General features: G+C 33.4%; 1 protein-coding gene across 1 annotated transcript in view; it reads left to right on the forward strand.

Annotated features, from left to right (window-relative positions):
- The window catches only part of LOC138305015 (GRIP1-associated protein 1-like), a 52,066-nt gene that overhangs the window by 456 nt on the left and 25,321 nt on the right, over positions 1–26,289 (forward strand). The window contains exons 2-23 of the mRNA XM_069245429.1: positions 568–634; positions 973–1,034; positions 2,716–2,742; positions 3,125–3,232; positions 4,070–4,223; positions 4,755–4,857; positions 5,298–5,353; positions 5,840–5,905; positions 6,525–6,595; positions 7,427–7,474; positions 7,664–7,695; positions 8,168–8,215; positions 8,617–8,716; positions 9,334–9,411; positions 9,749–9,883; positions 13,046–13,141; positions 20,350–20,493; positions 21,017–21,091; positions 21,662–21,718; positions 22,610–22,709; positions 23,323–23,380; positions 25,364–25,430. Coding sequence (XP_069101530.1) covers positions 568–634; positions 973–1,034; positions 2,716–2,742; positions 3,125–3,232; positions 4,070–4,223; positions 4,755–4,857; positions 5,298–5,353; positions 5,840–5,905; positions 6,525–6,595; positions 7,427–7,474; positions 7,664–7,695; positions 8,168–8,215; positions 8,617–8,716; positions 9,334–9,411; positions 9,749–9,883; positions 13,046–13,141; positions 20,350–20,493; positions 21,017–21,091; positions 21,662–21,718; positions 22,610–22,709; positions 23,323–23,380; positions 25,364–25,430 — 1,752 coding nt within the window. The remainder of the gene's footprint in view (positions 1–567; positions 635–972; positions 1,035–2,715; positions 2,743–3,124; positions 3,233–4,069; positions 4,224–4,754; positions 4,858–5,297; positions 5,354–5,839; positions 5,906–6,524; positions 6,596–7,426; positions 7,475–7,663; positions 7,696–8,167; positions 8,216–8,616; positions 8,717–9,333; positions 9,412–9,748; positions 9,884–13,045; positions 13,142–20,349; positions 20,494–21,016; positions 21,092–21,661; positions 21,719–22,609; positions 22,710–23,322; positions 23,381–25,363; positions 25,431–26,289) is intronic.

Consider the following 26,289-nt stretch of genomic DNA (forward strand, 5'->3'; position numbering starts at 1 on the left):
CATTTGAGTATTCATTAACTGTTACTCAAATGCAGGAATATTCCCCATATGCGGGAGTTTGACTAACCTGATTGAGACATTGCTTCCATCCTTTGATTTCATATCTTTGATTTTGGAAGTTGTTACAAAAAGTGGGCCGAGTGGAATTGTACCATGGCGATCATCAGAGACTAGGTACATGTAGCTCAGTCTTTAGTGTCTGGCTATAGTGTTTGGAGGTCCCAGGTTTGAGCCTTGGTGTGGCCGCTTCATTTCTCGATCGTCTTCTGTTACCAAATTGGCAAGCTAATCAATTGTCATCAACGGACCAGATGCAGGGAATATGCGAACTTGTGAAGACTTGAAGAAAGGAAGAAAGAATGTAGCAATGGACTGCATTTTCACCTGAATGGTTACACAAGCATATCTGTTTTAACAATATTATGTATTCAACAGTATGTACATGTATGCCTTTGAGCCCTCTCCCCATCATAAATTGTATTCCATGCATTAATTTTCAAATGAATCAATTAAATAATTGGATAATAACATAAGATACTATATAACTTTCATTATTTGCCATTTCAGCTACAACTTATAGATTTGAGGACTGCCAATTATGAATTAGAAGGAAAATGCAAGAAACAAGAAAGAGGTATATTAAGCTAGTGCATTTTTTCAGTCCACTACACACTACATGTATACACCAATAATGTTTTCACTCAGTAAAATTAATTTAAATGCACTTTAATTTAAAAATATGTAACATAATTCTTATCCATTTATGATTCGAAAACATTGAAATACATTATATGAGGTGGAAAATGTAGAATATGATTTGTTCATATATACACAGCTAATATTGAATCTGGATTGACTCTGGCTTTTATAAATCTGTATCAGTCTGTAGCTAGTGTTATATGCTTTTGGCAGACATTACTGCAGGTTATGCACTTACATGTAGTTTCTTTTTTGTTGTTGCTGTTATTCTAGAAATTATAACTTGGACCGAAAAAGCAGATCATCTGGAAAAAGATTTACAGAAGGCAAATAAGGTAAACTATACAGTCGAGACTGTCTGAGCGACCCCCTGTATGTAGCTAGCGACTCCCTGTCTTATGTGACCTTACTTGAGACCCCCAAACGTATTTTGCTATATAATGGGTCTGTTTTCAGCGACTCCCTGTCTTACATGACAAGCGACCATGTTTTTACAACCCACACATCATAAAAAGTCTGTCTTGAGCGACTTTTCATTGGCCTCAGGCCATAATTATGATCGATAAAGAGGTGTGAACATCAAACTAAACATCGACTGTTGACTACGATAAGAGTACTTTACTGTGTAACCACTTTTGACGGATCATGAAAGATTGTTTTTTCCCCACAAAATTTGGCCTTAAACTATTAAAGAGGCTAGATATCATTCAGATATTTCTCAATACTAAACAATGATAAACATTGACAATTAATAATGGAACATGTTAAATAAATCAGCATGTTTTATTTTGCCTACCGTGTCATCCTATGGCTTGGCTTGGGTGACTCTCTTATCGTTTTGTACATGGCATTCACGACCAAACATAATTTCATTCCATGATATGAGTAAACAGTCATTACAACTGCTATCCCAAAGTCATAAACCCTATATTTTCTTCAAACGTTTCTCATAACACCAAAAAGTCTTGTAAAAACAAATGCACACGACTTGGGCTTCTGTAATGGCCGCCATTTGGTAGCAGTGTACAGTAGATTTGTAAAATTCAGCAAAATAAAGCCCAGGTTTTAAAATGTTACCTCTACTGTACAGTAGTAATGGTTTTTTAATTTACACAACATCTGCAATTGTTTTGCAGTGGTTGTTTTCGGACAAGTGTGATTTTTGTATTTTTTTCAAGCCTGAAAAACACACAAATATTTTTTTTAATTGCCAAAAAAATGAGATTTTTAACCCAAAATTACACCCCTCCAGATAGAATTTTTTTCTTGAACAAAGTTTAAAACCAAACATCAATGTATGTCTGCTTGTTAATTATAACTAGATTTAAATGATTTTTAATTAAAAAAAACAAACGTTTTTTCTTTATTTTTTTTTATTATTATTATTTTTTATTTATTTAAAAAAAAATCAGGTAATTGATATATTTATAATGAAGAATAAATTTTCAGACAATTAAGACAGATTTTTGTAGAGTGATGTTGCGGATGAACTTGGACTGCCTTAAGTGACTCCCTGTCTTATGTGACTTTTTTGTGATGGTCCCTTGGAAAGTCACATAAGACAGTCTCGACTGTATGTTAAAAACTGAGATTGATATTTAAAAAAGAAACCCACCCATTTATAGAATTAAAGTGATAATTTCAAATAATGTTTTTTTATTCAAAAGGATACTTTCATAATTAATATTGGGATTTACTATTTTCTTATCATTTGAGACTTCATATGACTTGAGCTGTTGAGAATCCCCAATCTTTGAATGATATATACCATTGTATTTGATCAATTGAAGATCCATCGCAAGTTCAATATACAGTAAATTTTAAATCTTCCTTGCGACCAGATCTTTATTAGGACAACCTGCTTAATAAGACCACTCTTATAGGGTCCAAAATGACTATAATATCTACACAATTCAACCAATCACCACCTGTTTATAAACACTATTTCTTGTCCCTTTGGTGGTCTTAATGGACAGGTCTAGGTTTGACTACATTTCACTCCTCTTTTGTTTGCAGGCAATACAGAAAAGCAAAAAGGCAAAGGTAGGTTAATCTATCTTAAAAGGAATTGATATGCATGCCCTTTTTATAAACATAACAATCCATTTTATTATAAGATTCAATGTATTATATAAAAAATTATCAATCATTTAAATTTGTACACACAAAATAGATGCAGAAAGGACTTATGTACATTGTATTGGGCTGTTTTGGACCCCAAATTGGCAAATCCGTCAAATTTTCAAAATGGTTATTTAGTATTTAAGTTGCTGAATTTGACGTATTAAGTACATCCTTAATTTAGTTGTAATGACAGTTTTCTAATTTTGTAGCTTCAGTTGCCATGGTAACCAATGAAAATATGCATAAATCATGAAAATGGTGAAATTTTGACAATAAATGTTTTACATTTATAAATTGACAGGAAGTTGAGCTCCTCCTTCAAGAAAATGATACACTGCAGAGAAAACTGGAGAGTCAGGAGGAAGATTTTCGTCTACAGAACGAGACCCTTATGACAGAGCTATCTACAGTATGTATAAATCTAGAACTGTGAATTATCTTACTTCAGTTATTTCCCACCAGAATTATTTCAGTGCTAAAAATATCCATATTTATATTTTCATTGCAACATCACTATGTAACCTTACCAAACACAGTTGGCTTTCACCAGTGTATGAACTGCCATCTACTTATTTTGAAGTCATTATCATTGTGACGTCACAATTGTGGAGCCAGTGATAAGGGAAATGGTTGTTCAAATGGCTGTTTCATCACTGACAATAATGAATTGTTTATTCGCACTTTATGTTAGCTCGTATCATGTTGAATTTGTCACTGTTCAGGTGGCTTTCATACTCATAATTGCCAACTGAATGCAGTTCAAAGTTTGATGGCATTTCTGTGTGTTTTTGATATAACAAAAAATGTGTTTTCTCAAATTCATCATTGCATTAAATTATCCAAAATTTGATTTTGCACAAAATTTGATTGGTGTGAATATTAGTTTTACATAAAATAAATTGAATGGTTTTCATTAATTGTAACAAAAAAAGACAAAATTGTCAATTAAAACATATCGTTCATCAATTCACCATTGTCAGCTTGATACCATATTTCTGATCTTAATGATGTTTTCTTTGAGTTATGACTCTTGTAATCTGCAAAAGGTTAGATGTGTTTTCTTTGAATTTGATGTCGCTTTAAATCATAACAAATTAAATGTAGTATTAGCAATAGCAAGACATTTGCGGATAGGTACAGATGAAGACAGTTGGTGTAGGATTAGAACTACATGTACTATAAATCAGATTTACGACACAATTTATTTGACTTGAGGATGTTTTGAGACTTGCTTTGCTTATTCCAGCTTGTGTCAGCTAATGAAGATCTGGAGAAGAAACTCAAGTCCAGTGAAGGATCAGACGTCCCTGATAACTTAAATGCTTCCACAATATCTGAGGCAGATGATGAGATTCGTCACCTCAAGGCACAGAATACTGCCTTACAGAAAAACCTTACCGGTAAATAATATAAAGCACAGTAGGATAAAATGAAATAAATAAAGTAAATAAGGTTATCAACTTAACAGTCACAGTTTACGACTACTTTCAAAAAAGTGATTTGCAGAGACTTAACATACTCAATTGTCTGAGAAAAAGGAATGGAAACTTTGATATACATATGTATTGTCATAATTTGATGCATAAACTCTCATAATATATATTAGATATATAGTATAATAATATAAAGATAATATATACATCTAACTCAAAATAGTTTAATTTCTGGTATATATGTCTTATGTTGCACAAGAAGGTTCATGGATGGGATCATTAAAAAGATTTTATAACGGTAAACCATTATAATGAATATTCTGTATTTTATTTTGAGCAAGCATTACAGAACTTTTCTTTTACATTCAAGGTTTATTTCCCTTTTCATTTCAATACATGAACTATACAGTCTACAGTACATAATAATCTAGTTGGTCTACTTATATTATTTAAAATAGATTTATAACATTTTATCCTTGTTTCATATTTTGCTTACAGTCTATAAAGAGAAATATGAACAACAGATGGCACTTTTATCACCTCCAAGTTCACCTGAAAAATCTGCTGACGTATCGGATGCTGAAAATCTTCCTATATCTAGGTAATATAATGCTTTCCAGAATCAAATGTATTTCAGGATAATCTTTTGAAAAATAGGACCTTATTTCAGGGGTTTCAATATCATGAGGTACTCGGTACTTTTTGCTGGTTAAACCTAGCTGTGGTACCGCCTGATTTGGGCTAAATCACATTAGATAGCATACAGATAGTAAAGAAAAGTACCCCCTGTGTACCGCCTCTCCCGAAAGATAATGAAACCCCTGTTATTTACATATTTCTATAACATAGACAAAGATACATATCTTATAGTTGATTGAAGACATGGACAAGTTTGCATTTTGATTGAGGTTATCAAAAAACAAAAGGTATTGTTTGTTACCTAGTAGTTTTGAAGAATAGGGAATTTATCGGTATAAACCTTATTTCCACACACTGACTTGATAACTATGTCATGGAATCAAAATATAAATATTTTTTCAGCGAGGAACAAAGTGATAATGTTGAGCAACAGAATGACATATCACCTAGCATACCAGGTATGTAAAAGTCCTCAGCTGGGGAATGGTTATAGAAAGGAGATCAAGATCAAGGGCAGAGGTCAGGGATTGGACAGAGTGACACAAGGATGTAATATATTATCGCGATTGGGGTACATCTAGGTCATGAACATAGGTCAATGTCAGAGGTCAGGGATGGGGCAGAATGACACAAGGATGTGATGTAATGCTATTGTGATAAGGGTATTTTGAGGTCAGGAACAGAGGTCAGAGATGGGCAGAGGCTCATGTAATTGTGGAAATCAAGGAATATAGATTTAAAATGTATCAATATTTTAAATAATTATATGTAGAGAAGCTGACTTGAAAAAGAATGGATTGTTTTCATTATCAATAAACTTTAATACAAAGTTCACCAAATACTTATCTACAGCAAGTCTGAGAAATTAAGAAGGTAGGTTCTATTTAAAAAAAAATTATGAACATGTTTTATGCATATTTAAAGCATTGCTTTCATTTATCCAGAAACAGAGAAAAAACCTGTTGTGAATCATGTGCCAGTAACTGAGGGGCTTTCCAGTGAGATTAATGGTATGATCGTCAAAGCTTTATTAACACATACAATATCAGAAACAGTTGTCTGTAGCAAAGATGGACATCATTTTAACCTAAAGGCAGTACAATATTTTAATAGTTTTCTCCTATCAAGACAAAGTGTAATCATTGTTTCTGGTTCATGGTCTACATGACTCTGCCTATTACTACGCTTGTGTTGGCTAAATGTCATGTTATTGAGCCAGAAGCATATAGAGATTCACCTACAAAGTTTGAGCCAGAAGCATATAGAGATTCACCTACAAAGTTAAAGGTCACAGAGGTCAATAGATTTTAAGGTTATATGGATCAGTAGGGATTAAGGTTATAGGGGTCAATGGCGTTAGATGTGATTATTACATCCAACATCATTGGAAAGCCATAATTGGCTTATATGGATATATAATAATATTTACATAAACATTAAATAGATTTGTATTTTGATATTAGGTTAAAAGAATATAGAGAACAAAATGTATGAATTGCTCTACTGCAACATTCTAAATTTTTCACCTGGTTGGTAATAATGAAATGTCAATTGTTTTAGACAGAAATTAATAAAGATTTAATTGTCAATGCTGTTCAAACTTAAACTTTATTTCTGCAATTTTCCTAGATTTGATGCTGAATTTAGATACAGAAATGGAAGAGAAGAGAATACTGAAGGAGCAGTTAGCCAGTAATGAGGTACATATAGGCTACAACTATGAATTCATTATCATTTACTTTAATATTATGTGGATATGAATTATAGGATATTCTACCCGAGGGTCACAAAATGTTGTAAAACTTAAGCGGGTTTGGGTTTATTAGTTTAATGCCCTATTAACAGCCAGGGTAATGTAAGGATGTGCCAGGTTTGTTGGTGGAGGAAAGCCAGAGTACCCAGAGAAAATCAACAAACAGCGGCCAGTACCTGGCAACTGCCCCACACAGGATTCAAACTGGCGATCCATAGGTGGAGGGCTTATAGTAACATATTTAGACATCTTAACCACTCGACCGCTGCTACCCCCAACAAAAACTTAAAATTTAAGCATTGCAAAGAACATCCCTATGCTTCGGCATATGAAAGAGCATATTTCTCTCATACCTTAACATTTTATTGCAATTTTACAATTATGATATCCCACCATTTTGATATAAGTGCGAAGAAATTTGTGACTGCAAGTCAAAAGTATTTTTATTGAACATGATATTTTTTTTGGTTTTTTTTCCCCATATTGAATATGACAAGGAAAATACAAATATTAATAAGATAATAATACAATGTTGCACTGACTGATGGTCTATGGTTTTGCTCATGCAAACCTGATTTTTCTTCACCATAATGTCTGGTATGTCCTTTTAAATGACCATAAATAGTAAATGTGAAACTGAAAAGAAACCAAACTCGACCATTGAGTTTTCAATTATAGATAATCCAAGATCTAGTCCATATATTTGGCTAGTATATGATGTTTTTTTATCTAATTGTTTAAGTAAAGCGTTTATATTGTATGTATTTCAATCTTTCAGAAAAATTTCAAAGAAAAAATATCTGCAATGCAAGAAGAATTGGATAAGGTAAGTCTTCATGATGTTCATTTAATCTAAACTATTTATTTTCATGTGCGATTTATTTTGACATATGTTGTGGTCTATTAGAATTGAGAAAAAATCAACTATATGTATAATAGAGCATTTTACTTGTAAATCGTAAAATCAAATCTAATCATGATCAGTTAATGCAAATTTGAACTTTTATTATGACAGTTATCTGAGAAGCTAAAGAAAAAACAAGAGAGGTAAGTAATCTTTTTGTGTACAGAAAATAACTCAATCTTGCGATAGTAAATATATTTGGATTTGTGTACTTTAATAGGATTTGGTAGATTTTCTAGGACATGTAATTGATATAGGCACAGGCACACAGTACCTCTATGTCCATATTGTAAAACAGTACCACTACATGTTATTTGAATTAGTAGATAAATGGATTTGATAGTATCTTTTGATGTTGACTTGCTGTAAGCAAAGTGGGATTTTAGATCAATGAAATAAGAAATATACATACAAATAATGTACATGTATATCATGATATTAATTCATTTTCTTGAAAATTGAAAATTCATAAGATCTTATTTATGGTATACCTTGAATCTTTGGGTATTTCAAACAGTACACTACCAATAAACATTTTCATATTTATATGTAATTTACATGAAAATTACAGTTTGATGTCATGTGTATAATTATTATCTGAGATTTTTTTTACAGCTACAAACAACTACAGGAAGAAAAGGAACAGTTGTTTAAAGAACAAAGGTATACAAATTTAGGTCATTTATGAATATGTTTCTAAGTCTTAAGATATAACAGAGCTATTCGATAAATAAGAAGTATGCAGCATTATTATTCAAGTTAAAATTCCATAATTCTTTTATTAAGAAAACTTTAAAAGATTACATCATGACGAAAATTGTGATTTTAATTCAAACTGAGTATTTCAAAGATTTAAATTATGAGTGAAATAAACTAAGAAGGATGGTCGGATATCGTAGAATAATGAGCATGGTAAATTGTAAAATGGACAGTTCTTTCTTGTACAGTTTTAATGTCAAATCATTCCTGACTATCAAACTAATAGCTTAAATTTGGAACAATGTGTCTTTTTCTGAAATAAGAAGCTTGGATATTTCGAGTTTCACAAATACATTGTATTACAGTAAGAAGACTGAAGAACTACAAAGTGCACGAGACAGGGACCAGAAATATTACACAGACCAGGTGTCGCGGCACCAACAGGAGGCAGAGAAACTTAGGCAGGTACGTAAAGACCAAAAACGCTGTGTTTGTTTTACACTAAACAATCATCCTCACTTACAGGCCAACTACATTTCCGAGATGACTTTTAATTTCAAAAATGGGAATGTAAAACGATATTTTTTATTTTGTACAATCTCCTAAGATATTAACTTACCATTTATACGTCACTTATCATCACCTTCTGAACAATCTACCTGGTAAATAAAATAAATTAAAGGTCAATTTTCATAATTGGGGTTGTCTTATGTTTCCCACCATTGTCCTAGTTACTGTGCACTAGTTGACTAGCACTGCACCAGACGAAGAAACAGCAAATGGATCTTCACTGTTAACATAGATTACGAAGAAAAAATTGCATTTGTTTGGTGTTGTAACCTTATCTTAGGCCATCAGTATGACTTTGCTTATGGTATGGTTGGTTTTCATGAGACCTCTTGTTTGGCAGAAGTAGTGGATCTTTAACATTCTGCCATGCAGAAGAATGTTAATGCTGAAAAATTGGCATATTTGAAGTATGTTAAGAAATATTAGATTTAAATTCATGTTTAAAATCTGTTTTTAGAATTGAACAAGAAAATAGAAATCTATTACTTGATGTTAACTTTTCTCTATTTTAGGCATTAGAAGAAAAGGAGAAAACATCACAGAGTACTATCACCGGTCTACAACGGGAAAGGGCCTCCCTACAACAACAGGTCTGTATAACTAAAATAGTTGGCATAGATTAAAAGTTAATATCACATGCCTATAAAGATTATTTTATCATGTTTGACATTTAAATTTTTGGAATGAAAGAAAAATTAAATAGTTGCTTTTATATTTATAAGGATTTATGATGTTTTATTAATATTTTAGCGATAAATTAAATGTTCAGATGTTTTATTTAATTCTTTTATGCAATTACAACTGCTGAGGTGAAAGTTTTTGTACATAAATGTTAGAAGGCGTGACATTTCATTCTGAAATGTTTGATTTTATCATTATATATCTAAGACTAAATACCATTAATGACTAAACGTTTCGACTGTGTAGGTGGATGCTGCCAGTATTGTGGGAAACCAACAACTACAAGAAGAGAGCACCAAACACCGACAACAGATAGAGGGCCTTCTGGCTCAGGTGTCTTCCTTACAGCAGGCACGGGACGACCTTACAGTACAGTTAGAGGTCAGTGTAGTGTAGGTTCTTTTTGTAGCCAGGTATCATTTGAATAATAAACCTTATAGCTGTTAAATTGTCATGCCTTTTGTTGCATACGCCTGATTTGTGTCCTAAGTAATTGTGTGTATTTCACAAATTTTGTAACTTGCAAATATTTACAACATTTCCAACAACCTTGTTTAAGATTATGGCAACTACAGCTTATTGTAAATACTAAACAAATATTGTTTTCATTCAGGATGTGATGCTAACTTTTAAATATACATATTCTTGTAATGGTACAAGGTCATGAATAAAATGATAATTTCAAGGTAAAATGGCAAGTTTTACAAAATACTTTGGGTATGTAGACCTGTACATGTCACTAGAGGACCAGGATGAGTGTAGTGATTTATAGACTGGAGTACTGTCGCCAATCCACAGGTAAGTCGCGGGCGCTCTGGCTACATTAGCTGTACCAGAAATCTCTGGCTGTACCAAACACAATCGTAATTGTTACAAAACCATAAAAACTTGTGTAACTTACACACCAGTGTACTTTGCACATGTATTTTTTCTTAGGACTTAAAATGCTGGGAAAAAAATTACTATCGGTAGATTTTGCGCATTCAAAAATTTTGGGGAAAACGATGTCCGGGGAACCACAAATTCAATGTTATAAAGGTGGTAATTTCATTGCAAAACATTCACAATAAATGCTTGACAACTTGCACAAAGAAGTGTTGTATTTAGAAGAAATAACATAATATAATTGCACTGTGTTTGTTTTCTTTTATTGGCCACCGTAACTGAAATAGTGAAATACATCTTGCAGAACACGTCAAAAACATTGGCAGCCGCCGTACTCCGTACACATGTCAATGTCTGGAGATATTACACATGAATAGTTATCAGAACTATTTGAAAATATTATAATTTAGTTACTTAAAATTGCCACAATAAGTTATAAGTGTGTTTGAAATCATTAACAAACTTTAAAGAGCAATCGGATAGCAGATACGTTGGCTTGCAATAATTATTATTATCTTTATTACCTCCAAAATTGAAGATTACATAAAGAATGACATTTAAGATGAAAACAAGAAACAAAACAAAGCAAATAGAAATGTACAAAATATGTACAAGTTCAAGTCTAATAATTAGTAATTAGTTGATATTATTCAAAGCAATAAGATTCGCATGCTTTCAGGAGTCTATACAAAAAAGATACATTTCCTAATCTAAACTCCTCTAAGGCACTATTTGAGAAATCATAGGCAAATTCTTTACCCAACAAGGTGTTACATAAATCAAAATCTGTTAAATTGTGAAGCGACGACATGAATTCTAATCCAAAATTATTCACCAAAAAACACCAGTACTCGTCACGAATTTCGCTCTTTTTTTCACAATGCAAAATAATATGGGTAACATGATCATTAAAAAGGTATTCCACAATATTGACATAATTCTATACAATTTGATATTCGTGAGTTTACACAAGCATTCAAAATACAATGTACATGATTATTATACTGTGGGAACTTTACAGCGATTTCCCAAAGAAAGTGCAACCTATTTTTAGGGTGAATACATTTGAATCTAATAAAATCTATATCATTTGACATGGGTTCTAGATGTGATCTTTCATCAAATGTGTAAACATTTTTATAAACAAGTTTTCGCCAATATTTTTTACTAGGAGAAGTACCAGATTTAATATGATGAGTAAAAGAATCATTAACAAACTTTAAAGAGCAATCGGATAGCAGATACGTTGGCTTGCAATAATCACATTGTGAATAAACTCAACTACCTGTACGGCACCAGATCCAAGCTGATGGCTAATTATACATAACAGTACGGTTAAAAATGTCACTAACCTTGTAGCTTATCAGTTTTGCTGTAATAATATTACAAACCACTTATTGAAAATCCTAAATATAGGATAGTTTAGGACTCATATATCCCACGTGTGTTTTGACTTTTTGCACACGGCCTGCAGACGGGACATGGTATGGCGGTTTCCTACGTAATGAGCATTGCTAGATCTATAAGGAGTTTCATATGCAATTTTACTAGAAATATGAAGATTTGTTAAAATATATAAATTAAAGAAATACTAGTCAATTGAATGTTGATGCAATTTGAAGAATATTTGTTTTGTTTTTAAGTAGATACAGACGCATTGTTGATAATATATTGATCGGTTAAAGAGACAATTCACTCAGGCAAATTCTTTTACATAACCAATAAGCAAACTATAGCATAAATGTATTGTTCTACATTTCTTATGAAACATATAACGTAAAACATTGACAAATTCCACAACATTGTTAAGTATTTTAATTAATATCGTTGAAATATCAAATCGTTGATCAATACGATTAAGCAGGTACAATATTAACTCTGTACCCATACCCGAGCCAAAGTCACGCACGTTAAACAAATGAACTACATAAGCACTGAGAAGGTGATAAAATGATTTTTAGGCAAGACAATTCACCTAATAAGGTAAACACACTACTGTCAGAGTGATTTGAGCAGTTCTAGCCAAAAGTTGCATTACTTTACGAGCAAGGGACAGGATTCGGCATACAAGAAGTTCGACCACAGTGTGTAATGGTGGACAGCGAGCAAGTTTGAATATTTCACACACGTGTCACCACCATAGGCGTTTCAGGCATATCACAGTAAAACTGACTGATGTAATTTCCATTAGAACTTATTTTATCTGATATATATACAAATTTTAATGTTCTCTTAGACTGAATTGTCCCTTTAAGCTAACTAGCCATTCAGTTTCGTTAAGCTGGATGATAGGCCGGAGCGTAGCATCCAGTACCAATTTACCTGTGGATTTGGCGACAGTACTCGAGTCTATAAATAACACGGCTACAGTAAACTCATTCAATACATCGATACAACTCAGCGGTAGAGCGGTAGGGGTTTATATACACGCGTCGTTCTCAGTTGGGGTAGCACGGCTGTAATTTTGCAAGCCTTTAAGATAAGTTTCATTAAATCTCATATGAAATTAACACAAATTTGAAATACTTTTTAATCACATAAATACAACAGCCTGCATATCAAAGAATGTCAATGCTAAAATGTTCTGCTAAAATGCACCAGAGGCAGCCATTTTGTCCCACTGTCCTTGAAATCCTGTTTTTATTTTGTTGTTTCCAGGCTAGTAAACAGGCGTGTCAGGAGACACTGGAGCAGTTATACGCTGTTCAGAAGGACAGAGATACTCGCATACAGGAGTGGCAAGAAGCTAATAAGGTGGGACTAGTAGATAAAACTTAGTGATTTACTGAGAGAATTTTCAGGACCTGTTCATTCTATAATAAAACCATAAAATGAAACTGTGTGCTGTATAGCACCTATGACTTGCAGGTTCAACATTTCAAGATTTTCGATATAGCGCATATTAGGACCAGTGTTCTCCCCAGGATTTTTTCACTGCGCTATGGTAATTTTTTTCCCGTTGCAAACTGCGCGGCGCAGCGCGAATACTCTTTTTTGTGCCACAATTAATTATAATGACCTAGTGTTATAATTAAAATTAAAATAACAGAAAATAATAACATTTTGATCTCACTGTCACATTTACTGAATCCAGATTAATAATAAAGAATTATTTAAATTTTTAAATTAAAATTATTTTAATGTGTTTCACAATTGTAGATTATTATGGGATTATGCACCAATCACTGTTTGTGTATTTAAAATATTTAAAACAGACTGTAGTTACTGTATGGTACTGTAAATGTAACTTTTGAAAGAGATAAAAAAATTATTGTTAAAATTTAAGTCTTTTATAACACATATCTATACACTTTTATGACATGTTTATTATCATCCAATTATGCTTAAAATTTACAAATTTTGGAAATTTTTTCAAATCCGGATTTCTTATACCCAGCTGGCTCTATTATTACAATTACCTAACACCAAAATGGCGGGCGTTTCGGTTGCAAAGTTTGTGGTATCTTTCAGCAGTATATTACATTAAAAACGTGAGTACATCATTTACAATTGCAGGCAGTGTTTGTTTTTGGGATGATGCTCACTAGCTATAATCAAAACATCTGTTGAAAAGGTGTCAGTTTGTTTCCTAAACTGCCGATGTGCTGCACTTCAGTTACGTCGCCGTAGCTCACATGATTGAAAGTGATTAGTCCGCTAAACCTGCCTATATTATTAGGCTTTTTTAATTTTAATTTTTTTTTTTTTTGCTTAATATATAGTCAGCTCGCGGTACCTCTTAAAAAATGTGAAATCGTAGGCCAGATTTGGCCTACGCTACGTCAGCGGTATATTTCTAATATATCGTCCATGAAATGCCGGGAAAAACATACACATACCTATATATTGGGATCTTATGTACTCCACTGCCCCCATGTTACATCCCATTTATGAAATTAAACAACTCTGCACAATGAAAATACTTCCGAGACCCTTCTATTTCACACATTTGTAATGGCCGCCGTATACACATTTAGTAGAGCAAACGGCAGCCAATCAACTTCGCTTCCGGTTTTATTTTTAAAAAACCACGTGTAGTTAAAAGATAAACAAAATGCTAGCTAGTTAGAGTTTTTATAGTGAAATTATGGTCGACATACACGACATGTTGTCAAATATTCCAATTGAACACGACTATTGCTGGTACCGCATCACTTTCGCGATATTCACGTTGCATATATACATGTAGCATATACACAGTTGAATTTTGTTTTATCTTTCAACTACACGTGGTTTTTTAAAAATAAAACCGGAAGCGAAGTTGATTGGCTGCCGTTTGCTCTACTAAATGTGTATACGGCGGCCATTACAAATGTGTGAAATAGAAGGGTCTCGGAAGTATTTCATTGTGCAGAGTTGTTTTATTTCATAAATGGGATGTAACATGGGGGCAGTGGAGTACATAAGATCACAATATATAGGTATGTGTATGTTTTCCCGGCATTTCATGGACGATATATTAGAAATATACCGCTGACGTAGCGTAGGCCAAATCTGGCCTACGATTTCACATTTTTAAGAGGTACCGCGAGCTGACTCTATATTAGGCAAAAAAAAAAAAAAAAAAAAATTAAAAAAGCCTAATAATATAGGCAGGTTTAGCGGACTAGAAAGTGATTTGATCAGTTTATTTCTCTAGTCCGCTAAACCTGCCTATATTATTAGGCTTTTTTTTTGTTTTTTTTTGCTCTAATGTATAGTCAGCTCGCGGGTACCTCTTAAAAATGTGAAATCGTAGGCCAGATTTGGCCTACGCTAACATCAGCGGCATATTTCTAATATATCGTCCATGCAATGCCGGGGAAAACGTACACATACCTTTATATTAGGATCTTATGTACTCCTTTGCCCCATGTTACATCCCATTTATGAAATAAAACAACTGTGTACAATGAAAATACTTCAGAGACCCTTCTATTTCACACATTTGTAATGGCCGCCGTATACACATTTAGTAGAGCAAACGGCAGCCAATCAACTTCGCTTCCGGTTTTATTTTTAATATCCCCGTGTAGTTGAAAGATAAACAAAATTCTACCGTGTATATGCTACATGTATATGCAACGTGAATATCGCGAAAGTTATGTTTGGTACCAGCAATAGTCGTGTTCAATTGGAATATTTGACAACATGTCGTGTATGTCGACCATGATTTTACTTTAAAAACTCTAACTGGCTAGCATTTTGTTTATCTTTCAACTACACGTGGTGAAAAATTGAATATAGCAAAATTTAATTGCTACAGAGTAACTTAATGCCCGTTAAACATTATTCATTTCAACAAAATATTTTATCTCTTATGTTAATTTCATTATCAGCCTATAATCCAATATATATCCAAATAATAGAGATTTGCATTCTGTTTATTAAAATATTATTTGGCTGTGACTTTTAAGAATTTGATGAAGCCGAAAAAAATGGCTAGTGATCTACTGAAATGAATTTGTACAAACATTGCCTAGATTAGCACAAAGGGCTGAAGACACAGACGACCATTAGCTAAGTGTCACCACCCAAATCTCAAACAGTTAACTGTTTTGAAAAGTGTACCGACTTATTGTAACATGATCTGAAATATGCAGTTAACAATTGATCTCTCACCTAATATCTCTGACAAGCTTCTGCTATTTAAAAAAAGTTATGAAAGATAATAAATGTTTTGATAAATGGGTGGCACTTGGTTAAACAATCTTCCAGGATATAGATATTGATGCAAATAAGTAAACAACTGTCTTTAATTTGAGTATGATATAAGATTACATGCAAAGTGAACCTGTAAGATAGGGTTTGATGATACAGTTGGTCAATTCAGTCAAGTGACAGAAAATTATGGTATGTGAATGTCATGTAAGATAGGGTTTGATGATACAGTTGGTCAATTCAGTCAAGTGACAGAAAATATGGTATGTGAATGTCCTGTAAGATAGGGTTTGATGATACAGGTTGGTCAATTCAGTCAAGTGACAGAAAATATTGGTATGTGACTGTCTGTAAGATAGGGTTTGATGATACAGTTGGTCAATTCAGTCAAGTGACAGAAAATATGGTATGTGAATGTCTGTAAGATAGGGTTTGATGATACAGTTGGTCAGTTCAGTCAAGTGACAGAAAAATATGGTATGTGACTGTCATGTTGTAAGATAGGGTTTGATGATACAGTTGGTCAATTCAGTCAAGTGACAGAAAATATGGTATGTGACTGTCTGTAAGATAGGGTTTGATGATACAGTTGGTCAATTCAGTCAAGTGACAGAAAATATGGTATGTGAATGTTCTGTAAGATAGGGTTTGATGATACAGTTGGTCAATTCAGTCAAGTGACAGAAAATATGGTATGTGACTGTCCTGTAAGATAGGGTTTGATGATACAGTTGGTCAATTCAGTCAAGTGACAGAAAATATGGTATGTGACTGTTCTGTAAGATAGGGTTTGATGATACAGTTGGTCAATTCAGTCAAGTGACAGAAAATATGGTATGTGAATGTTCTGTAAGATAGGGTTTGATGATACAGTTGGTCAATTCAGTCAAGTGACAGAAAATATGGTATGTGAATGTCCTGTAAGATAGGGTTTGATGATACAGTTGGTCAATTCAGTCAAGTGACAGAAAATATGGTATGTGAATGTCCTGTAAGATAGGGTTTGATGATACAGTTGGTCAATTCAGTCAAGTGACAGAAAAATATGGTATGTGAATGTTCTGTAAGATAGGGTTTGATGATACAGTTGGTCCAATTCAGTCAAGTGACAGAAAATATGGTATGTGACTGTCTTGTAAGATAGGGTTTGATGATACAGTTGGTCAATTCAGTCAAGTGACAGAAAATATGGTATGTGACTGTCTTGTAAGATAGGGTTTGATGATACAGTTGGTCAATTCAGTCAAGTGACAGAAAATATGGTATGTGAATGTCCTGTAAGATAGGGTTTGATGATACAGTTGGTCAATTCAGTCAAGTGACAGAAAATATGGTATGTGATGTCTGTAAGATAGGGTTTGATGATACAGTTGGTCAATTCAGTCAAGTGACAGAAAATATGGTATGTGAATGTTCTGTAAGATAGGGTTTGATGATACAGTTGGTCAATTCAGTCAAGTGACAGAAAATATGGTATGTGAATGTTCTGTAAAGATAGGGTTTGATGATACAGTTGGTCAATTCAGTCAAAGTGACAGAAAATATGGTATGTGAATGTTCTGTAAGATAGGGTTTGATGATACAGTTGGTCAATTCAGTCAAGTGACAGAAAATATGGTATGTGACTGTTTCTGTAAGATAGGGTTTGATGATACAGTTGGTCAATTCAGTCAAGTGACAGAAAATATGGTATGTGAATGTCTGTAAGATAGGGTTTGATGATACAGTTGGTCAATTCAGTCAAGTGACAGAAAATATGGTATGTGAATGTTCTGTAAGATAGGGTTTGATGATACAGTTGGTCAATTCAGTCAAGTGACAGAAAAAATATGGTATGTGAATGTTCTGTAAGATAGGGTTTGATGATACAGTTGGTCAATTCAGTCAAGTGACAGAAAAATTGGTATGTGAACTGTTCTGTAAGATAGGGTTTGATGATACAGTTGGTCAATTCAGTCAAGTGACAGAAAATATGGTATGTGAACTGTTTGTAAGATAGGGTTTGATGATACAGTTGGTCAGTTCAGTCAAGTGACAGAAAATATGGTATGTGAATGTTCTGTAAGATAGGGTTTGATGATACAGTTGGTCAATTCAGTCAAGTGACAGAAAATATGGTATGTGAATGTTCTGTAAGATAGGGTTTGATGATACAGTTGGTCAATTCAGTCAAGTGACAGAAAAATATGGTATGTGAATGTTCTGTAAGATAGGGTTTGATGATACAGTTGGTCAATTCAGTCAAGTGACAGAAAATATGGTATGTGAATGTCCTGTAAGATAGGGTTTGATGATACAGTTGGTCAATTCAGTCAAGTGACAGAAAATATGGTATGTGAATGTTCTGTAAGATAGGGTTTGATGATACAGTTGGTCAATTCAGTCAAGTGACAGAAAATATGGTATGTGAATGTTCTGTAAGATAGGGTTTGATGATACAGTTGGTCAATTCAGTCAAGTGACAGAAAATATGGTATGTGAATGTCCTGTAAGATAGGGTTTGATGATACAGTTGGTCAATTCAGTCAAGTGACAGAAAATATGGTATGTGAATGTTCTGTAAGATAGGGTTTGATGATACAGTTGGTCAATTCAGTCAAGTGACAGAAAATATGGTATGTGAATGTCCTGTAAGATAGGGTTTGATGATACAGTTGGTCAATTCAGTCAAGTGACAGAAAATATGGTATGTGACTGTCATGTAAGATAGGGTTTGATGATACAGTTGGTCAATTCAGTCAAGTGACAGAAAATATGGTATGTGACTGTCATGTAAGATAGGGTTTGATGATACAGTTGGTCAATTCAGTCAAGTGACAGAAAATATGGTATGTGACTGTCATGTAAGATAGGGTTTGATGATACAGTTGGTCAATTCAGTCAAGTGACAGAAAATATGGTATGTGACTGTTCTGTAAGATAGGGTTTGATGATACAGTTGGTCAATTCAGTCAAGTGACAGAAAATATGGTATGTGACTGTCTGTAAGATAGGGTTTGATGATACAGTTGGTCAATTCAGTCAAGTGACAGAAAATATGGTATGTGACTGTCTTGTAAGATAGGGTTTGATGATACAGTTGGTCAATTCAGTCAAGTGACAGAAAATATGGTATGTGACTGTTCTGTAAGATAGGGTTTGATGATACAGTTGGTCAATTCAGTCAAGTGACAGAAAATATGGTATGTGACTGTTCTGTAAGATAGGGTTTGATGATACAGTTGGTCAATTCAGTCAAGTGACAGAAAAATATGGTATGTGAACTGTTCTGTAAGATAGGGTTTGATGATACAGTTGGTCAATTCAGTCAAGTGACAGAAAATATGGTATGTGAATGTTCTGTAAGATAGGGTTTGATGATACAGTTGGTCAATTCAGTCAAGTGACAGAAAATATGGTATGTGAATGTCTGTAAGATAGGGTTTGATGATACAGTTGGTCAATTCAGTCAAGTGACAGAAAATATGGTATGTGAATGTCCTGTAAGATAGGGTTTGATGATACAGTTGGTCAATTCAGTCAAGTGACAGAAAATATGGTATGTGAATGTTCTGTAAGATAGGGTTTGATGATACAGTTGGTCAATTCAGTCAAGTGACAGAAAATATGGTATGTGAATGTAAGATAGGGTTTGATGATACAATTGGTCAATTCAGTCAAGTGACAGAAAATATGGTATGTGAATGTTCTGTAAGATAGGGTTTGATGATACATTGGTCAATTCAGTCAAGTGACAGAAAATATGGTATGTCTGTAAGATAGGTTGATGATACCTGTAAGATAGTGATGGTAAGATAGGGTTTGATGATACATTGGTCAATTCAGTCAAGTGACAGAAAATATGGTATGTGAATGTCCTGTAAGATAGGGTTTGATGATACAGTTGGTCAATTCAGTCAAGTGACAGAAAATATGGTATGTGAATGTTTTGTAAGATAGGGTTTGATGATACAGTTGGTCAATTCAGTCAAGTGACAGAAAGTATGGTATGTGAATGTTCTGTAAGATAGGGTTTGATGATATAGTTGGTCATTTCAGTCAAGTGACAGAAAATATGGTATGTGACTGTCCTGTAAGATAGGGTTTGATGATACAGTTGGTCATTTCAGTCAAGTGACAGAAAATATGGTATGTGACTGTCCTGTAAGATAGGGTTTGATGATACAGTTGGTCAATTCAGTCAAGTGACAGAAAATATGGTATGTGAATGTTTTGTAAGATAGGGTTTGATGATACAGTTGGTCAATTCAGTCAAGTGACAGAAAATATGGTATGTGAATGTTCTGTAAGATAGAGGCTGATTTATCACTTTGATGTTGTAGCAAAATCTAAAGGAGAAGGAAGAAGAGAATACTGCAACTCTTAGTCGAGTGGAGACGGAACACGAATCGGCCCTGACTCAGCTCCGAGACGAAAACCAGGAAAAGTTAGACAGCCTCAAGGAGAAGTACGAGGAAGATTTAAAGGTTAGACCAGCATTTCATTTAGAAATAAGTGTAAAATAAGTATCTTTCAATGAATTAGCTTTTTTAGTCGTTTATGTCATAGCTGCTTTAGTTTGAATGAAAGAAGCGAGATGTGATTCAATGACAATCTTATTACTCATTGACTTTCTCTTTGTTAGAAGAAAATATATTAAACAAATGTCTGATGAATGTGCATTCCTTTATATGTACCAGTTACCTTGTTTATATTTATATGTAAACACTGTTTATTAAATCATCAGATGTTGGTCAATCAAATGCCTTCCATCTGGGGTCCATTGACCATCTATCCTTCCGCTATTTCTCAGAGAGCCCTCAAGTGATCTTACCCAAATTCATATTTAGGTTGCTCTTTTGCTCTTCGTTGTTCATATTAGATTTGGAAGCTGATGAAAAAATAAGAACATATGTATAAAGCTGAAAGAAGGCTATACATAATGTTTCAAAGGAAGACATTCAAAGGGTCAGATCAAAGGAATATTGTAAAATAAATCTTTCATTCTAGCTGAGCTGTGATAAAGAAGAATCCCTGAAAGCTGAACTTCAAACATATGAGAAAGAAATCAGCAAATTAAAACAGGTAATATAATTAAAGTGAACAGTCGGGCAAGGATGGCTAAAGTCGGTAAAAATGGTGTGAATGTATCCAGTATAATTTCTTATGAAATGGAAAAATAAAATCTCTCGTCAAAATCTGTCTGCGTACGAAGAAATTAATTTAAAGTATGGAAATTCTAAAACGTCCTCCCGGCTCACTATGTCCGTGGTTACATTTCCATGCAGCCTCGGTTTCAATGCTTTCAACTTTTCTTTACTTTAATGGTCAGGACTGGGAAACTAAGCAGAACTTGACCGTCGTATTAATATGTGAGAACTTTTGGAAGGCCAATGAACGCATTTAGACTGGTTTTCTTTGCCCGACTATTCACTTTAAACTTAAATTTATATTTTATGAGTCTGAATAAATGTGAAAGATTGTGGAAAAAGCAAAAACCAGGGATCCTATATATGTAGTGTGTTTAAAGATGTTTAATTATGGGTCACTGTATGTTTACATGTCATTACTCATTAGATATATAATTATAACTCATACTTTAATTTGAATATTCTGAACTCTGAAGTTATCGGTAACTGTTGTTTGTTTTGACAGGATGTTTCTGATAGTGTTGATGAGAAGAAAATACATGAGAAGAAAGGTTTAACTATGGTAAGTCTTTAGAGTCATAGGCTAGAATTGTCCCAACTTCTTGTCTTGCACTCAGAACTGAAATGTTAAGTTTACTTTGAACATAAAGATATTGTTTCAAAACTTTATAAATATATATTTGTTTGCCATTTGATCTGTTTGTACTTTCTCTAAACATGTTCGTCAGAAATGTTTTTGATGTCTTCAAATCTATATTCACATAGAATTGGATGATCTGTTGAAATTATTTGACCAAACGCTGTAAATAAGCTTCCTTTCATTACTGCTAAACTATGAAATTTACATGTATTCCATTTAAAAACATGTTCACAAATATTAACATTCATGGATTTAAAAATTGAATAGAAATTTGTAGCAATACATATATAATTGATGTAGATATTATGTCACTGAAATAAATTTTCCCGAATTTGCTTCGATCACGAAATTTCTGAAAATACATCGATCACAAGCACAAAAAAAAAAATTTAAAAAAAAATTAAATTAAATGAAAGAAAGTTGATTTACAGTATTGCACCAAACAAATCTTGTAGACAAGAGTCAATCGTCAGTTACTTAGTCAATTATATTACTGAATGTGTAATGTAATCCGTAATGATATCATGTCAGCCTTCTAGCTCTCAATTCTAACAATAATGAATACAGATTTTGTCTTTTTATAATGCATTTATCGTTGGTGCACCATGAGCTGCTGATTGGTACTGTATTTTCCGTGGAGGCCATTTTTAGGCTTTTTTCGGTGTTTAGACACATGAAAGCCACACTCCCGATCACAAGGTAAAAAAGGTGCAGCTTATAATCCAGACAATAGGGTAACCACAAAATCACCTACCCCTGATGTAAACAACAAACAAAATACACTTAAACATTGCTTATTAATTGTTTTGTCAGCTCAAAGATCTGAAGAGACAGCTCCATGCAGAGAGAAAACGTGCAGAGAAGTTACAAGACAAGCTACAGCAAACTCTAACAGAAAGTCAGCAAGGCAAAAGTCAGTCTCACATCAATGTTTATAATCTAATTTAAACTTTCATAAGTTTACAAAATTTTTTGAAAAAAAAAAGAAAGTTTTGTTTGTTTCGAAGGTTTTAATTTCCTTTTATTATGTTTTCATAATGGATTTGTTCAGTTGATAGTATCTTGGTTTTATGTTTACATGTATAGGAATTATTGTACTATATATATATCATTTTGATGTTTGCTGTTTAATACTGTAGATATTATTTTGATGTTTGCTGTTTAGTACTGTAGATATATATTATTTTGATGTTTGCTGTTTAGTACTGTAGATATTATTTTGATGTTTGTTGTTTAATACTGTAGATATTATTTTTGCTGTTTGTTGTTTAATACTTAGATATTATTTTTGATGTTTTTGTTTAATACTGTAGATTATTTTTGATGTTTGTTGTTGAATACTTAAGATATTATTTTTGATGTTTGTTGTTTAATACTGTAGATATCATCTTTGATGTTTGTTGTTTAATACTGTAGATATCATTTTTATGTTTGTTGTTTAATACTGTAGATATCATCTTTGATGTTTGTTGTTTAATACTGTAGATATAGATACTATTTTTGATGTTTGTTGTTTCCCATTATAGCTATGGAGGACATGTTTGGCCCCTTTGATGGTGACAGTTCACTGAGAGAGGACAGAAGGTAGGCATCATAAACACTGACACCATACTGTAACAAAATCATACTATGTTAATGTTTCTCCTGCCATAAAATGGAAGGATGAGGGCATCAGCTGTTACACATATATGTTATCCTTTCATGTCCTTGTTATCCCCCGCCCAAGAAGTTTGAGGGTATATACATATGTGGGTCCGTACCTGCCGTACGAATGGTTTTAACTTAAAACAGTGACCAAGGGGCATTCATGCGTTAAAACAACATATATACACCTGACTAACTGTCATACACACATTGGTCTGTCTAGTAGTGCCATATTCAATTTTAAGGTTTTCAATTCATCAGACTTGTTACCGGTCCGTTCCCCCACCGGCCCAGAAAGTACAAAAGGGCCAAATTTTCAAATTTAAGGGCCCTAGGTTTGTGAAGTATGGCGGGGGATAACATGGGTTTCACCTGTCCATTCCTTCCCGTCTTGGATTTTTTGTATAGTTAAAGTTTGTTACCGTTCCGTCCGAATCCGTACGAATGGTTTCCGGAGCATAACTCTAAAACCAGTAGAGATATTTCCACGAAACTTCATACACACATTGGTCTTAAGGTCTAGTAGTGCCTTTTGCTATTTTAAGGTTTTCATTTTTTGCATTTATTTTCCGTAACCATGGAAACATTGCTGAAAAAAGCAGATTTTTGTGTAAGAATCGTTTCCGGAGCACAACTCTAAAACCAGCAGAGATATTTCCATGAAACTTCATAGACACATTGTTCTTATGGTCTAGTAGTGCCTTTTGCTATTTTTAGGTTTTATTTTTTTGCACTTTTTCCGTAACCATGGAAACATTGCTGAAAATATCATATTTTTGTAGCAGGTTCATTTCCGGAGCATAACTCTAAAACCAGCAGAGATATTTCCACGAAACTGCATAGACACATTCTTTTTTATGGTCTAGTAGTACCTTTTGCTATTTTTAGGTTTTCATTTTTTGCACTTTTTCCGTTACCATGGAAACATTGCTGAAAATATCATGGTAATTGGTAAATATTACTTTGCAAAACTCCACCCATCTTTGTGTATATAGTCTAATATAAATGTCAAGGCTGTATACCTGATTCAACAATTGCAGCCCCGCTCTACTTGAATTATACTCCATCTTTCTTTAGCTCAACTTCTTTTTTCCTGGTTTTTTTTTTATACACATAGGTCTCCACAATCAAACTTACTTCAGCTTTGATATCTCCATTGGCGGGGGATCTGAATGACTATGTCCTTGTTCCTCTTGATACTGGATTCAGATTGTCCGTCTGTTGATTGTAGACATAAAGATCAACAACTACTTGAGTGATTTCAACGAAACTTCATGGCAATAATCCTTATCCAGTGTAGATATGCATAATCTATATAACGGAACAATATTTATCCATCTTTTCAGAGTTATGTCCCTTGGTTACAAAACAGGTAGTGGTAGGATGGGGGAGGGTTTGAAACAAGTGGTATAATTTAACCTCCTTGATGGCAGTTTTAGTTAGTTCTGTTAATCATAGGGTCATTTTCAGACAGGGTCTCACTGTAGCAACAGGTAGATAGCTTACTAAACAATATGTGTGGTATAAGTAATGAATGAAGGAACCAACCGAGGCGTTAGTGAGAAATGAATGAACAATATACACATACATTTACTAAAATCTTACCAATATCAATGATAATTTATATTGAGAGTGTTATGTAAACTGAAAAAAAATACAAATACATTTTGCAATGCAATGTAGGGTTACTGACTCATTAACTCCAAAGTTAAAAGTAAAAATATCTTGAAATTTCCTGATATTGTTTTGCTAAGGGATATTCTTTAAAATATAATATAAACGCTGTAGTTATAAAACTTAACATGAATCACAGAATATTTAAAGCTTTATAAACTACTTGATAGGAGATCTAGATGTACTGAGTCAAAAACAAAGTATCCTGTAGATCACAAACTTGTCATGAAATGTTTTTATCTTTGCTAGTTCTGTGTCGTCCTGGAGTGTGGGGGCCAGTCTATCTAAAGACATGAGTAACACCAGTGGGCCACAGGTAAGGCTGCTGTTTATTGTAGATTACTGGTAATTAGGGGTATAGCAATACATTGGAATGTTGCGATTGTATGCCTCTCAACTCGATCAATCGTTGGCAAATTCAATACATCAATAACAATCGCCAATAGTATTCTAAGATATCAAAAGTTTCAACAGTCAGATAAATTTCTGCAACATTGACAAAAATGATGTACTCAAAGAGGTTTGATATGATAACAGGCAAACGATCACAATAAAATGTCACTTTCTCTGTGCTGTTCAATCAAAAACAAACACTGATAATGTTCTCGATCAAGATCGTCAATGTGTTTGAGTTGCTACTGATGCTAGTAGATAAAGTGAAGAAGCTCTAAACCAACACTGCACTAGATGTATGACTTGGAGGTCAATTTAGTACTGGAATAGATTTCAGAATGCAATACTATTGCAATACGTTTGCAATTGTAGTCTGCAATCATAGTTTAAATAGACAATTCACTCAGGCTAATTCTTTTACGTAACCAAGAAGCAAAATATAGCATAAATGTATTGTTCTAAAACATTTCTTATGAAACATATAACGAAAAACATTTATAAATTCCTCGACATTGTTAAGTATTTTAATTTATATCGTTGAAATATCAAATCGTTGATCAATACGATTAAGCAGGTACAATATGGACCGCTGTACCTTTACCCGAGCCAAAGTCACGCCCGTTAAACATATGAACTAAATAACCATTGAGAAGGTGATAAAATGATTTGTAGGCAAGACAATGCACTTAATAAGGTAAACACACTACTGTCAGAGCAATTTGAGCAGTTCTAGACAAAAGTTGCATTACTCTACGAGCAAGGGACAGGGTTCGGCATACAAG

The sequence above is a fragment of the Argopecten irradians genome, chromosome 12 (genome assembly GCF_041381155.1).
Source record: "Argopecten irradians isolate NY chromosome 12, Ai_NY, whole genome shotgun sequence".
NCBI lineage: Eukaryota > Metazoa > Mollusca > Bivalvia > Pectinida > Pectinidae > Argopecten > Argopecten irradians.